Consider the following 17,578-nt stretch of genomic DNA (forward strand, 5'->3'; position numbering starts at 1 on the left):
TAGCTCACCTGAGCCAAAGGCTCATGGTGCGCTTTTGTGACTGCTAAATGTCTGCCATCCATAGTCCGTCATGCGGCATGTATCTGTCAACAATTTCTAAAAAAAATCTTCTTCTCGAAAACCACTGGGCAGAATTACACCAAACTTCACAGGAATGATCCTTGGATGGCCCCCTTTCAAAATTATTCAAAGAATTGAATTCCATGCAGAACTCTGGTTGCCATTGCAACCGAAAGGAAAAACTTAAAAAATCTTCTTGTCCAAAACCGCAAGGCGTAGAGCCTTCATATTTAGCGTGTGATATTGTCCAAATTGTGCCCCTGGGGTGAAAAGAGGCCCCTCCCCGGGGGTCACAACCTTTACATAGACTTCGTTATGTAAGGAAAAGACTTAAAAACTCTTCTTGTCTAAAACCACAAGACCTAGGCCTTTGATATTTGGTATGTAGCATTGCCTTGTGGTCATCTAACAAAATTGTTCAAATTATAACACTGGGGTGAAAAGAGGCCCAGCCCGGGGGTGGGGGGAGGGGTGGTTGGGTCTCAAGTTTTACATAGACTTATAAAGGAAAATTTTTTAAAAATCTTCTTGCCTTAAACTACAAGACCTAGGCTTTTGATATTTGGTATGTTGCATTGCCTTGTGGTCCTCTACCAAAATTATTCAAATTATGACCCTGGGGGAAAAAGAAGCCCAGCCCTGGGTGTCCCAAATTTAACATAGACTTATATAGGGAGAAAAAAATCTTCTTGTTTGAAAGTTCAAGGCCTAGGCCTTTGATATTTGATATGTAGCATTGCCTGGTGGATTTCTAACAAGATTGTTCAAATTATGCCCCTGGGGTGAAAAGAGGCCTCGCCCTTGGGGGGGGGGGGGGCACTTGTTATATCATTATATAGTAATAAATACTTAAAAAATTATCAGATTATATTTCCTAGACTGTTTAAGGATGACATGGTGTAATAGGCCTCAATTTCTCAATTGCTTAAAAATGTCAAACGATAGAAATAAGGTGCATATTGACAAGTAATACTGTGACAGAAGTTCTCAAAATAAAATTCCTTTAGATAACCTTCACTGATAATTTTAGTTTTTCATGAGTTATCTCCCTTGAAAACTAGATATTTGTATCAGAATCATATAATGCAGCTTTCTGCCACAAAATATTCTCAAAACTCAAGTTCAGATTCTCATAATCAAAGAAATTATATATTTCCCTTAGGCGTCAGTGTTAACTTCAATACCAATTATTTACCCAAAAAATGATAAAATTTGAAAAATCTCTCGGTGAAAAGTTTTTAATTTTGAATGTCTTTAAAGTGGCCAAATTTCATTTAAATATTACCGTCCAGTTAGAAGATATGAACTGTTGCTATTACACCATGTTATCCTTAATTATAATTACCTGATGACCACAAGCGATTGGGGGTCACTTGACTGTGACCTTGCCCCACTGACCTACTTTCTCGTTTTTTAAGATACAGCCTTGAAATTTGGATGACATGTACAGTTTTGCACATCGATCTTAAAACTGACTTTCAGTGACCATGAATATGACCTACTTTCTAATATTTTAGCATCAGTATGCCATTTTAAACTTGTGGCTCATATTACTCAGGTGAGCGATTCAGGGTCATCATGACTTAATATGTCCTTACAAAAACAGCTGCTTGAGACAAAAATAATGATAAATTTAAAATGCATTTTAAGAAATATGTTTATCCTTTCCACACCTGTTACAAGTGACTGATGGCCCAATCATACTTCCGTAGAATCAACATAATTGTAGCATGAAAGTCATTTTGAAAATTGGGAAATCATTAATATTGCTTGTGAATTGACTTTCATTTATTATCTACAAAACTGAATCCCAGCAAACGTCATTTTAGAATTAAGAATTAAATCCATGAATTCACAATCATCCCCTGGCGAAATAGCTGTTAATTGGCTAAAACCACAAAATTCAGTGCTATCGGTGAATTGAATTTTTCTATGAAACAATGTTCAATGAAATATTTCAATATTTAATGACTGGTACCATGTCTGGAGGCAAAGTTTCTTGTCTGACATGACATTTTCTCATTTTAGGTGTACATTAAAATGTAATAACTAGCTTGTAAACTGTTACTTTATCAACAACAGCAGTGAGGTACCCACAAATGATTAGATTGAAACAGTGGAACAATCATCTGGTCGTCACAGTTTTGATAAACAGTTGCTGATTACTGTTCTATGATTATAATATTATAATAGATTCATGGTCACTAGCTATTATTTTCTAGGTTCTAAAGGCACTAGCTGACCTACAGATCAATAATCAACTGATTTTAAATTTTACCATATTCATTTTTTTGTCATTTTTTTGTAACCAAAACAGATTTAAGTAGTGCCTCAATATTGCCATACATTGCGTTTCGGTTTTGTCTGAATTTATGGCTTTTAAGTTTAAAAATATTTTAAGTTTGAGTCTTATAAATCATCATGCCGCAATATCTAGAAAAACTGAAGTGTTGTCAAGTTTTTAAGAATGATATCATTTTCTCGTTACAGTAATTATTTTTTTTAAACAACAATGTCAGTTTAATTTGGGGGTTTTATTGTACTGCAAGATAGTTCAATATTTAAATTATGACTCAAGGTTATCAGTTTTCTCAAAGATTTAGTGGTGTATATCTTGCAAAACATCTAAGATTTAGGGGTGTATATCTCAGCTCCTTGCATGTTGTGATGTGTTGATCACATTAATAATGTAGGGAGAGTAGATTGTTTCCTCAGCTCAAGTGCACTCCATGGTCACAGAACGTCTCCTGATACAACAGTTTATCTTCATGTTATCTCACAATAGCATTTATTTTTTTATTACCTTTGATCTACCGTAATTGTTCTAATAAATTTACCAAACATTCTTTTGTTTCAGCTTACGTCACAACAAAGAGCATCAATAACAGATCAGATTTTCATCAGAAAGCAGTGAAAATGACACCCCATAATTTTCTGCAAATGATCTGTTATTGTTGCCCTTTATTGCTGCTAGATATCATAGTTCTTTTCTGAAATCGTAAAATTTTATTGTCTTGAAATATTTTAATTGTGTGTGTGTCGATTATGACTAATTTTCAGACACAGTCTTCGCAGAAAATTGAGGCCAAGAAATTGACACTTTTGTATCTCCTGTGTAACATGACAGACATCATGAGGACATCTCTTTATTAGTCTGTTTAAGTTGTGTTTTGACACAAGATAAATGATGTAAAGATGAACGATTTAGCTTGTTTTTGGCACCTTTATCTCTCTTTAAATTACCACAAAAATTTGGCTAAATTTATCAGTCTTTTCTTACCCAATAAGCATTCAGGGTAACTGTGAATATAAATTATTTATTACATTTTAGATTTTATCACCCATTGAAATGTTATATATTTATACACTTTGTAAAAAATTTCCCTTTTATGCAAATACAAATGTTTCCATCCTACGTTTGACAAAAATTTCATCATAATCTAAAACAATTTTTTAACACTTTTCAGCCAAAGCTCTTACTACATGTATATCTAAACACAAGGCAATGCAGTCTGTTTAGACAATTATAACTGAACAATTCGCTTCTTATATGTAACATTTTGATAAAAGATGCTACTTTAGTTTTGTTTGATATTTCCTGTTCTTCAGTCATTTTGGCAAGATTTTCCTCCTTTTAAGGGCCTCGACCCCTTTTACCCTCAAAGCAAAAAAACATTGTATATTACACATTTTAATTATACATGTAGTTTTGTTTTAACATGTTTGTATCACTGTTGTAGCGACTGCAGAATCCGTCTGGATATGTTGATGCCCCTAGAGGTTCAACTGATATTATATGTTAACCCTATATGTTTGATCTTACACTGAAACAATTAAATATGCTTTATAAATGGTAAATATGGTAATATTGTTGTCTAGTAGCATTTGATATGGGAAGCACTCGAGATTGTTTTACTGTAATAAACATGAATCTCCTTCATAATTTATTACAACTTCTGTTACCATGAACCACTACTGTTTTGGCGTTATAAACACAGCCCAAACTAATCTCAAACATTTTCATTAAAATATTTCTTGTCATATACAAAAGTATGTAATTTAGAAATTGCGATCGTTCTTGTTTTTGATAAATTGGTTTTGGAGGAACAGTTATTTTTAAAATTTGAAAAATAAAATACCTATTTGTTCAAAACATAAAATATTGTAAAGTGACAATATTTGTTTCTGAGTTTTTATATCTAATCGACAAATGGAATTGTATTGAATGGAATATTCTAGTGATTGGATTTGAACTTTTAGCGGGTACATATTTTAATGTTATTTTTAAAAGACGCAAAATAGCTTTAACAAGATGAGCGAGACAGAAAATGTTGCTGAAATGCTCGAAAGACGGAAAAGTTACCTTCTCAATAATCGTATTATAATGAGCACACCAAGAGTATCATTCAAACAACCCAGAGATGTTAAGGTAAGAATCACATTCATTATTTAGGCACTGTTATAGATTTTTTTTTTTTTCACAAAAAAATACTTTTTTCTCACAAAAATTTTTTTTTTTTGTTCTAGGAAACAAATAAAAGTTAAAAATCAACTCTCTTAATAATTTTTTTTAAAAGGAATAAGGTACATGGAACAAACAGACAAGATGGGTCAAGTTTCAATACTTTTAATATAATACCGACGTTTCGACTATTTATAAGAATAGTTGACTGAAGTGCAGTTTCTGCTTTTTTTAAGTGTCATGTGACTTGGTCTAGTTTTAGAAATATTGTCAGAGTTTTTCAGTTGATTTCATTACATTTACATGTATATTGTTGAGAGATATGACAATAAATATTTGTGAAAAGGTTTGAAACTGTCTTACTTTATTATTATATAATAATTTACTGGTTTTGAAAATATCATAAATTGAATATAATTATGTCTCCTACCACACAGTGGTGTGGGAGACATATTGATTTACTCCTGTCTGTGTGTCTGTCTGTCACAAAGCTTGTCTGCACTCTAAGTCAAACATTTCTCATCCGATCTTCACCAAACTTGAACAAAATGTGTTTGCCAATAAGTGCTCGGCCAAGTTCGATAAGTAGCCAAATCGGCCCAGGCACTTCGGAATTATGGCCTTTGAATTACCAAAAAACGCTCAGATTTCTTGCGCATTTTTGGCACCAAAAGGAACCGTATACTACTTATCCAATCAAAAATGCGCATGCACTCTAGTAGTATAGGAGTCTTTTTGGGGCCCTTTATATACATGCTCTAAGTAAACAGTATATATAAAGACTGACTTACTATTTAGATGATTAGGCAGTTGTGGGAGACATACGCTTTTCTCAAAAGCAGCTCTAGTTTTTGTTATATTATTGTTATATTATGTTGATCTGTTATTTCTGGAGCATTTGCAAAATTGTCTCTTTCGTCTGTACAGATGGTTACATTGCTGTCAATTTCCCCAGGGTCTTGTGACATTTGTGAATTGTTGCATAGAGAGACATTTGTGAATTGTTGCATAGAGATAGTGGTAAGGTGATAGGGGTTCTCCCACTGACATCTCTTGTGTGATTTTGTCACAGTCTAAAGACGGCTTGAATTTACTGGCAAGCCAGTCTTCTTCTGGCCTCAACTATGTGGAACTTCGGAATGAGAAAGGGAGATACCCAATTTTTAATCGGTTTGGCGTCCTCCTTTTTAGCTCACCTGTCACATAGTGACAAGGTGAGGTTTTGTGATCACCCTTCGTCCGTCGTCCGTGTGTCCGTCAACAATTTCTTGTCTGCACGATAGTGGTTTCATTTATGATTTTATTTTAACAAAACTTGCACACAACTTGTATCACCATAAGATCTCGGTTTCTTTCTTGAACTGGCCAAATCCCACTTGTATCACCTTTCTTGAACTGGCCAGATTCCATCATGGGTTCTAGAGTTATGGCCCCTAAAAGGTCCAAAATTGGCTATTTTGGATTTTGATATAGAGACTTCATTTATGGTTTGATTTGATACAAACTTCTAAAATATCTTCAACAACAATAAATCTTGGATTCCATGACGAATCTGTCAGATCCAATCGTAGGTTCCAGAGTTATTTTATATCTGATTACCTCCCCAGATTGTAATCAAAATGGATTTAAATCAGTAAGTACTTATAGGACTTATTTGAAATTTCATTATTGTCATTAGTTGGACTGAGACAATCAGGGTAGATGACTATGGACTGATTTTATGTCAAATTACCTCCCTTTATTTCAAATTAAAATTGGAATATCTCCGTAACTAATGAAGATACTGATCTGAAATTTCATTTATGTCAACAGATGGTCTTGGACAATCAGTGAAGATACATATTGACTAAATTTATGACAAATTACCTCCCTTTATTTTTCATCTAAATGAATACACCTTAGCAGCTTCTAATGAGATTGGTTTGAAACGTTATTTATGTCTTCCATGGTAAGAAATAGTCATATTAGATAGCTCTTGATATAACATTTATTGATATGAATACTTTACTTATATAGTGTTATATAGGCTTGTACTCTGTATCTTCTACATGCATAAACCAATGCATGATTACCTCCCCTGATTTTAATAAAAATGGATTTATCTCGGTAAATATTTATAGAACTCATTTGAAATTTCATTATTTTCTTTAGTTGGTTTGAGGCACTCAGGGTAGATAGCTACGGACTGATTTTATGTCAAATTACCTCCCTTTGTTTCAAATTAAAATGGGTGTATCTCAGTAACGAAATTTCGTGGGCTGAGCGCGAAACTATTGTATCTTGTTCTTTATTCATATACAGTTACAATAGTTTCGCGCTCAGCCCTCGCAATGAAGATACTGGTTTGAAATGTCATTTGTGCCATCAGATGGACTCGGAAAATCAGGGTAGATAACTTTTGACTGAATTTATGACAAATTACCTCCCTTTATTTTATGTAAACGAATATATCTCGGCAGCTTCTAATGAGATTGGTTTTAAATGTTATTTAAGTCTTCCAGGGTAAGGAATAGTCATGTTAGTACAAAAATGCAGCATTTGAGCCTAGGACCCTCAATTTTGGTATGGAAATTGGCCCTGACTAGGTCAAAAGGGACTGTTACAAGAAAATGTTTATCCTGATGATATTTAATGTATATGCCTATGTGCTCTATGTCAAAACTTGATCATAACATTTTGAGCAATGGTACTCAGGTGAGCGATACAGGGCCATCATGGCCCTCTTGTTTATGATTCTTGTTTTTTTTAGTTGTCTGGAACCGTTTCATTTCTATCCCATGGGTATTTCTGCAATGTCTTTGTAAGTCATAATGGTGTCATGTATGTCAGCTCATAGTAATAGCAAATATATCATAAATGTTACCATTTTTGCATGGGTTCTGTAGTGCCTATTTATGTTTGATAGTGATCCTTTTATGAATTTGTTGCATATCTTGCACTGGCAAAGGTTTTTATTATATAAGGTATTCTGTGTAAGGTTTGGATGGAGCAGGCTTCTATTTGGTATAAGTTCTTTTCATCTTAATTCCCTCATCCATTTTTGAATTAGATTGAGTCCCTTTGGCGATTTTGTTTTGAAGATTTCTGTTATAATAGTAAGTTTCTTCGGTTCTGAGGTGAGTATTTGTATTTTTTGGGCGTTGTCAGGAGTACCGTGACTTCAACGTCATTTATGTCATGTTCGTTTCTTAATTAATACACCAGTTACAATGTCATAGTGTCAGAAAAGAACCTTAAATTGATATGAAATATTTCAATCAATTTTTAATTATTAATCTATCAGTTTTTTAACAGCATTTGTACATTAAATTCAGACATAGAGAACTTTTAAAAGAATAGAGTGAAATAAAAGTAATCCCTTTTAATTTAAACAATTTGAAACTATTTGTTGATGCAAAATATTTAATTTAGGCTTAACAAAGACTCAGGGTGCATAAAGATTAAATTTCAATTACATTTCTAATTAACATTCAAATTCTCGGCTTTTCTAATTTAAATGCTAATGTTAAATGATAAAAATGTATATAAGCTGTTAAGTTTATTGTGTACACTATAAGAATTAAGTTATACATTCAAAAAATTCATATAAATTGTAACAGACAGTGTGAAATTGTTATGTCTGGCATAAAATTGAATCAGTATAAACAGAATCGAAATTTCAAGTACATAAAATATTACGGATTACGAAGCCTCAGACCGTTTGGCCATTTATAGCTGGATTGAGAAACATTCCTGTTAACAGTTAAGCTAATTGATGCTAATTGACATTTTTTAAAACTGTGGTAATGCCAGTGTCTTCTGATGAAGTCTTTTCGTTTCATCTATTAATGGCAGCTAGTACAGTTAGAGAGCAAAAAAAGTGTGATGTCCAAAATATATTGACATTTTTCACTTGAAGTTTAAAGCAGAAATATTGTGAAAAAAATTGTGCATTTTTTTCGTGTTAAAAATAATATAAATCATCAGTTAATCTATATTTAAACTTTTTGAAGACTTTTAATGATTAACAGATTGAACTGGCTTTATACGAACCAAGGCTAACAGGGTAACGTACACCTTAAACGGTCCTAATTGGTAAGATAGTAACTTTAAATTGTAAATCACAAGTATTTACAGATAGTATTCAATGAAAATGGAGTGCCTTTGGTCCGAAAGATGATTAAAATGTTTCCTATATTTGATTTTTTGAGTAAACATGAAGATTAATTGAGATCGTTTGTTGACTGGAATGTCAGAATAATGAATTTGTTTACATTTAAAAAGCTTTGATGTGTTTTACGAGCTTTGGTATTGACTAGTTTAATAACGATTTTAAAAAGGAGTCAATTTTCTGTCACATATTGGAATTGTTGTTGAGGAGACCAACAGATTTGTTCAGTGGAAATGTCTCCAAAATTTTGAGGATTATTTAAAATTCCTTTCTTGTTTGTTTATTTTTCTTTAAGCTTCGAGTATTAGGGATCTAAAATGTGTTTAAGTTACCATATATGCAAGGATGTTTAATATGTATACAATTAAACATCAACTGCTTCTTCAGTTAAAAAAATAAATACTGTATTAAAATACTTAAAACGATTCAATTTGTTTTAAATTTTATTTAAAAAGAAACAATTTATTTACATTACTTTTAAAGCAGATTATAGTGTAGTATTTGACATAATATTATGTTCCTGGAAAAATGTCAGTTGGTGGTCGTGGATGGAAAAATGTAGACATTATTTTATAAAGTCTTCATTCTACACTTTCCTAAAATTTGAAATGTTTGAAAATCCATAGGTACTGTCAATGTGAATTAACAAGGTTTGTTTGACTTAGAAATTTTCTTGAAATTGAGTGACGTATCTATGTATGCTGTTTTGTGAACTAACAAATTAACTGGACATGTTTCATTCGATCATAGAAGTTTCATAGTGATATACAGTCAGACTATCAGCCAGTCAGGGAAGAGACACAGTCTATCTGCTGAAGGCAGGTGACTGCATGCTAAAAGACAAGTTGAAATCAGAACAAAAAGTTAATTTTGGAATTAAGTTGACTGACTGCTTAAGGCAAGTGGCTGTTTAACACAGGTGGCCAATAAGGCAGGTTTAACTGTATTTTAAACAAGATCTGAAACATGTTTAAGAAGAGATCGAAACAGTCATCACTTTCGGCGGATGGAAGTCAAGAACGTTCATACCAATATCACAATGTTGGCAACAAGAAATTTGTAGCTGTAAGTATTGATTATTACTCAGAGTCCATACAAGACATTGTTACTTCCTCTCAGTACAGTAGACACTGCCTCCATGTATAATTTGGGCTGAATTTCTGTTGTGATTATTTTTAGGTTTGAATCTTGTTGTGCGATATTTATATCTCGATCAACAGTAAAACTATGATATATTTTACTTGTTATAGAAATAGAACTGGACAAATTATACCATAGCTGTCAAGGTCTTAAGGTGTGTAGGAGTGAGATGGGGTTCAAAGAGGCGGTTGCCCCTTGGTTATGGGTTCTGGGGGACGAAAGTCCACAGAAGCTGTAGACACCCGAAGATTGATTTTGGCTATTTTTCATACTTAAAATTAGAAATAAATTGCCACTTACGAGTTTGAGTTTGGTATGAAATATTGTATTGGAACTTGGTGTGAAGGTTTCTATGCTTTCTTACAGAGAAAGGCTTGGATTCAATTTGGGGTCAAGGTCACTGTTACTAAAAAGGGAAAATCAATTTCTAGCCAATTTCTAGCCAGTCATTTATTAAAGTTTGAAGTGATATTTTTGTATCAAACATAGTATATATATTATAGCAGGCTTATATGAAATCTTTGAGATTCTGAAACCAGGGTTAAGATCAGGTTACTTAATTAAAATATCAGAGTAGAATCTCTAGCCTTCTGTGTGCCAGCTGGATGAGTGATACCCATGACAGAATAGATTATATATGCCTTGTGGAGGTTTAAAACCACAATGGTGACAGCGCAAGAGATTTGAAATGACCACTTTAAATACCATGACATCAGAGACCCTCTCATTAACAGAGAGAAGTTCAAACTTAATCAGAAGTTTTAGTGATATGTTTTTTTTTAGCATATATAATATATAGTCACCACCTTGTCTACCATTACACTTCTTGTCTGAGGAGGATACCGGTAACTCAGAAAGTATTGAAGGTACCAAGTTGTTACTTTATACAATGATAGAGCTCATTGAGAGAAAGTGCAGTGACAATGAACCATAAACTCCAGGTGGTCCTATTTATGAATTATCTCCCTTTTTTGAAAAACCTTGTCCGGGGCAAAACTTGAATACTAAGTACAGTATTGACTGCGTACTTTACATATTGATGTCAGTGTGAGGGAGTGCAGTGACAAGGAACAATAATGCTAGGTGGTGCCATTCCAGTTTTAAAAATGATTTTTAAATTATCTCCCTTTTTTGAAAACTGGAATGCTATGTATGGTATTGACTTGACACTTTACATATTCATAAAGGTCAGTGATAGAAAGTGCAGTGACAAGGAACCATAACTCTAGGTGGTCCCATCTTTGAATTATCTCCTTTTTTGTTAATGTTTTTCAAAAGCATGACTCCTATCCTGAAAACCCTTGGATGGAATTTATTCAGGGTACAGAACCAATTCTTTATAATACTTTAAAAAAGGTATAGGTTCTGTCTTGATAGTGTATATATTTGCTTTAAATTCATTTGGTGACCCTACTCAAAGTCTGATAAGAATTACTGTTGTGCTACTTTCAGACATTTATAACATTACCCACAACTTCTTGTCACATAACTTCATCAAATATCAAGTCTACTGTTTTGTTCTGCAATAAATAAATTCATTTTCAAATAAAATACATGTTCTTCATTTGTTATTTTCCCATCTCACAGATACATTTCTTCTTAACACAACCTCCGTGACTGAAACACAGTAATTTCGGGGAGCCTAATGTTTAAGATTTTTATACAAGGGTAGTTAAAAGAAAGGAGTATTTTGCCTTCCACTATTATTAAGTCTGTAAAATTGTCAGTGCCAGAAGCAAGTCTGTTGTAAAAATTCAGTAACAGAGAAGTAATCAAATTTATAGTAATTCAAATGTCAGATTTACAGATCTCTTCATATTTTATTGCCATTTAAAGTTTAATGTCAAGGGAAGTAACTGTATATTGGAATGCAGCTATTAAGCATTAGTAATATTACTTCCCTTAATTTAAAGATTGAGGTTTAGACATTAAAGAATTTAACTAAATGTGGATGTATTTATTTAAAATATTATTCATTTTTAAATTGTTTAGAAATGGAAAACATTAGTCAAACATGAAATCACTTATTTTGCATAATTCTGTAAAATAAGACATTTTCCTAAGGGATATTTTTTGCTATATAATGATGATGACAATCAGATTTTGGTCAACCAGTGGATTTCTTCAGAACTGATCCAATTGCATGATCATTTAGACTTATTTATGTTCACCGAGTTGTTAATACACCTCAGATTTTCACTGGAATTATTTTTAAAATTTAATTTTCCTATCATTGTTCAGGTTGCCCAACCAAGATAGCACTTAACTGTATAAAAGTTGTCAAAGATTTGCATTGACAAGTACATATTTTGCCAGAATTAATTAGAAATGCAATTTTGTAAAATTATTATTACCTGCCTTGTCTGTCTTGTTTGCGCAACCAAGATAGATTGAAAATAGATGAATTATGAAACTTGCCTTTTGTTTCAGGTTGTTGAAATATCCCAGCATTAATCAAAATTAATGCAAATGTAAAACTAGAAATGGTATTGAAATCAAAGAAGTAGTCCACTTTTTAAATACTTTTATAAGAATTAAGGGAAGTTAAATTACAAAATTTCATAAAAAGTAGCAAAACACAGTCACATTTTCAATACAGATCAAACTCTATTCAATAGGTCTTTTTGTTCCTTAAATAAATCTAACAGAATAATTATGTAAACTGAAAAATTTTGTTCAAATGTGATTGACCACCTTTAAATTGCAGTTGCATGCAGTATTGATAACATGTCACAACTTAAAACAAGGGCATAGCCAGTAACATGGTAACCACAGTAAGAGCGCTAATAACCACTTAACACACACCATTGCTGTTTAACCCTTACACTGCTGAATTTCTATAATAAACTTGTCCATCTTTCAATTTGGACAGTGCCATTAATGGATGTCACCAGGATTCTGCACCATTCAGATTTGTTACTAATAATTATACTGAAAGGATTCAAGTAAAGTGCAAAAAAAATAAAGTCAATTGAGAAATTGGAATGAAAGAAAGAAACAGCAGGGAAAAAAAGTTTTGTAATGTTAGAAATTGAATTGTATGAACATTTTCTCTCTTCATTGAATTAAATATGATATTGATAACACATACTCAAACACTTCCATTGAGCAGAAATATAAATTTTGAATATATATCTAATGGTCCGTACCTGCTGAACAAATTTTAAAATTCAAATTATTTATGATCTATATGATAAATACCTATCATCTTTTTTATAAATATCTATCAGATATTTAGTGAATATCTATCATTGATTTTTTTTATTGATTAAAACTTAATGCAGGTAAAATTACTCTTTTTGCGAGAAGTTATTAAAATGTTTGATTATACAAACTGTTGATTTCAATGGTAATCCGTTAAATGCTGATGAAAGAATTATTAATATAAAATACAAAAAGGTCATAATATTTATTAGCCTTTCACTAAGAGGCTTTTCAATAATTAAATGGTAATATTTTTGTATTGTTAATAAATCCAATTGAGAGAGAATTAATATATTAATAGATAAGCATGTTTGTTTGGAGGCCCTGAAGTAAAACTTTTAAATAATGGACATCAGGTTCTATTTTGGCTGTTTATAATAAGGTTGTGGATCAGCTTTCATACTTGTGTGGGTATGTGATATTGGTATGGGTATGTGGTGCGATGTATGATGTAAGGGTATATGTACATGGTATGGCTACAGTGTTTTTATACTGGCACGTATGAGGGTGTATGTGGACTGATATAGGTATTTGATACAAGCACAATGGCATGTGTAAGGGTATGAATACCAATCAGGGCTTTTTCCCCTGCTAATCTATCTCCCGTAAAAGGAGGCAGTCTCAAAGCAACAAGTATGTGTTTTTCCCAATTTCTGAACTTTAAATTCCCAAATGAATGTAAACTTCCAGGATTTTTGCTGTTTTACAATAGTTTTACTACTACTTTATCTGTTTTTATTTTGGTTATGTAAACAACATGTTATAATAATTATACTGTTGATCAATTATTAATATGAAGTAAAGCAGCATGCCTCCAGATCATTCCACAACAACAAAAATTTTATTTTTTTAGATGTCTTGAAATAAATGCTATATTTCTTAAGAAGGCTTTAAAACTTAATTACTGACAAACTTTATGTTACGGAAACACATGAGAATTTGCTGTTTTTTTTTAACTTTTTATGATGAAAATCGAAAAGCGTTTGTCACGCTTTTACTCAAGGTAAACTGTCTCTATTATAAATATCTATAATTATTTTGAAGTCATTATTCACTACTTCAGCTATAGCGCTATTGGTTATGACGACGGAAAAATGTCTTTATTGCCGCGGCAGTCCAGGGTTCGATTCCCGTCGCGGTCATATTTTTTTCTTGATTTGGAACTTTTAAAATATTTTAGAAACAAAAATTCATATTCTAATGTTCATAATATGACCAAACATACTTCAATTTGAAAGAAAGATTATTTTTTAGCCAAATCTGGAGGCATGCTGCTTTAAACCCCATACTTGAAAATATTGTACTTTATATTCGATCATTATGGTAACTTTCAATTTTTCCCAATTAAGACAATATAAGAGAGCCAGCCATTTTCCCAATTCCACCGGTGTTGGTGATGGAAAAAAGGTCTGCAAGAATGTGTAGTATTTCATTATAATAGTAAGCAAAATTTAAATGAGGTGTCAAAATTATATATAATATATTATAAGAGCAATTGAACAGAATTTAACTGTACACATTAAAAATTTTAACTTTGAAGATTTTTGTACATTAATTTTATTCTATTAAATTTTCAGAATTTGCATATTAATACTAAGATATATAAGTATTTAGGTGGTTTGAGTATTCATCAGGGCCTCACATTTTATTAACATGTCTTCATGATTTCATATTAGCTGATAAAATAATCTGAATTAAAAGTCTGGACGTTACTTTTCATGGATTAACATACCCAAAATTCATTCAGTTGGTAATTTTTTGTCTAGATAATAATTTTTTCATTGAGAAGAGATAGTACCTGCGTTGTTTTTTTGAGATACGTGTTTGCCGAGGATCTGAAAGATAGATTTGTTTTTGTTCAAGTTTTAATGTTGACTTTGATCTTTTATTAATGGGATTCCTATGCTAATGCAGTGTTTCCGCAGTGAAGTACTTTCACCAGGAACTCTATTGATATATATCTAGAGACAATTTCATTGATTTAAGCCTAGATAAAGTGACAGTTCACCAGTCGAAGATCAATGGTTGTTATGTACGAATGTTTTAAAAACTTAATTGCATTTTATTGATAAATAAACAAAGCAAAAAAAAAAATGTCTATGCACATTATCAATATCAATTACCAATTCACTAGTTGTTATATGTCTGTAATACGTTTCGGTCATTAGCAGATCTCTACATTAATATTTTATGTTTGAAAACACGTTTAATTATGTATGAAGGATTTATTTAGCTAAACGTCTTAAGACTTTTCATGTTTGTTTTGAAAAATGATGTTTTTCAGTCCGGTGGATGCTTTTAGAGTATGAAAAGGCTTTAGGTATCAACTTTAATTAAGTGATTTTTATTGTAAAAGTTCATCTGGCTATTTTGGAAGTGGATCTTTAAAACTGGATGATTGTTATCATACTTATTAAGATCCTTCTTGTGGACACGAGGTTGTCTTTTATATCTTAATCTTCAGTTGGGTTAATCATTCAGAGAATATTGTGTAAGTTTGTAAACACAGTCACCCCAAAGACATACAAATTCAACATTGGTCAAATTCAGTGGATCTTTTTTTTTTTTGACATTTTCTGTGTGGAATATGTATATTGGTGTAAAACAGGGCAGTATGAAGCATTGTTTACAATAGAGTTGAAAATTAATTAAGAATTATAAAAGAATCATGCAGTACAAAGTTGATCAATATTTGAGGAAAATGGATCTATACGTTTTGAAAGGATAGCGTAAAATCTGTAGTAGCGAATACAGAAAAAAATTAGAACAATGGAGGTTATAATGGAAACGTCTACCCCAGTTGATGACATGTACGAGGAGAGGTGTGTGAAATCAGCAGGTGCTCGTGTGTTTATTACTGATTTAGATTTACACGACAATGATGATGATGTAACTGAAGATCTTATTGACAAGATTTCTATTGAAAATAATTGCTTTCCTGTAAGTATATTACATTATAATGTCTCAGGTGATTTCTAGATGTAGAGGTTTTCTTAATTTATCCAGTTATTTGTAGTAACTTGGAGTTAATAAAGAGTTATGGCCCTTAGAGTTATATATCTAAGATTCCTGAATATCAGTCTGTGTTTATATAAACTTAAATTAATTAACTTAGATTATGTAGAAAACTTTAAGCTTATTTGAATATTGCTACTGGGAAGAAAAGCATCACATGACGAGATATAGCCATATCAAAGGGTGGAATCAAGGGAGACAATTTTCCATGTTTTGTCTTGTGACAGAACGTTGAATCTGTCTCTTACATTTGATGTCAACCCACTTCTGACTAGTGTCAGATTAAGGAACTCATTAAGCCTTTTTTATTTTTGTCTTCAGTGCATTTTAATATCTGTTAATGCATTTTTATACCTGGAGCTGAAAAGTGAGAGCTACCTTGACAGAACAGGGGAGGTAATTTAGAAAAAATAAATTGCAATTACTTTAACCCTTAGCCTGCTAAATTTCTATAATGGACTGGCCCATCATTCAATTTGGGCAATATCATTTATTATTCGAAGGGGTGTTTACTGAAAATTTACTGACTGAATAGTGAACAGTGCAGACCATGATCAGACTGCACGGATGTGCAGGCTGATCTTGGTCTGCACTGGTCGCAAAGGCAGAATTATTGCCGCCAGCAGGCAAAGGGTTAATTGTCATATCTTAGTCAATTTTGATGAAATAAGCTGCCATATGCTCTTGATGATTCTTCAATATCATAAAAAAAATGTCGGTTGATAGTCTGGTAAGAGGAAATGAGATTGTGGCCTTATAATATAATTCAAACATGCAACTGCAAAAATGGGCAACTCCACCAGGTCACATGTTTGTTAACTCTATAGCTGAGGTTCTTTATTTTGATGTCAGTGAATTATTTGAGAAAGCACTCATTAGAATTTTTGCAAGCTTGCTCAGTGTACTTGGATTCAAAAAACCTTTAGATAGAAACTGTTGTCCCTTAACCGAGTCAACGACTGTGTTTTAAGTATAATGTACTAGTTAATGCTTTGGAAAGTTAAATATTTTCTATTGAACAATTTTGCTTCTTAATGGTTGCCTGTTGCCAAAAAATTGTCATCAGTGATTAAACGGTTCTGTGTTAAGGGTGCATTGATAACCAGGACATTAAATTTAAATCGGGTAATCAATTTGTCGTTTAATCATTGATTAAACAGTGGGTATGCGGTTTGTGGGAGGTAGAGAGGAGTACACCTGGCAGACAGATTTCACCCACACTGTGACAACCATTATGAGAATAGCAGACATTTATTAATAGTCTTTTTGCGTATTGTTACTTCAACCCAATTTATTTTCAATCTGAGTTGCAGCTTAAGCATCTGTGCCCTAGTAGCTGCTCTCCTGGGAAAAAAAAGCAGTCCTATGTGCTTCATGAAGAAGCAAAGTTCAGCTTGGAGGTTGTGACCCCAACTGGGATTGAACTTGGGACATTTGGGATCAAACAGTGGGCAACTTAAATATATCCTAGCTCACCTTCAGTATCCTTTAGCTCACCTCATAGTGAGCTTTTACAATCATTGTCTGTCTTTAATCTTTATATATAG

The 17,578-nt window shown here is 32.4% G+C and overlaps 1 protein-coding gene across 7 annotated transcripts in view; it reads left to right on the forward strand.

Moving 5' to 3' along the window:
• Positions 1-17,578, forward strand: part of LOC123535484 (leucine-rich repeat-containing protein 74B-like) — a 74,041-nt gene that overhangs the window by 7,276 nt on the left and 49,187 nt on the right. The window contains exon 1 of one of the 7 annotated variants that reach the window (XM_053519021.1): positions 4,012-4,489. The exons of 4 other annotated variants lie outside the window; for them this stretch is intronic. In XM_053519021.1, the coding sequence (XP_053374996.1) occupies positions 4,373-4,489 (117 nt within the window). In that variant the 5' untranslated portion in view covers positions 4,012-4,372. Of the gene's footprint in view, positions 1-4,011; positions 4,490-8,853; positions 9,738-14,811; positions 15,957-17,578 lie in introns of those variants that run through there. 2 more of the 7 variants (XM_053519022.1, XM_053519020.1) reach the window with 2 other exon arrangements.

The sequence above is a fragment of the Mercenaria mercenaria genome, chromosome 12 (assembly GCF_021730395.1).
Source record: "Mercenaria mercenaria strain notata chromosome 12, MADL_Memer_1, whole genome shotgun sequence".
Classification (NCBI taxonomy): domain Eukaryota; kingdom Metazoa; phylum Mollusca; class Bivalvia; order Venerida; family Veneridae; genus Mercenaria; species Mercenaria mercenaria.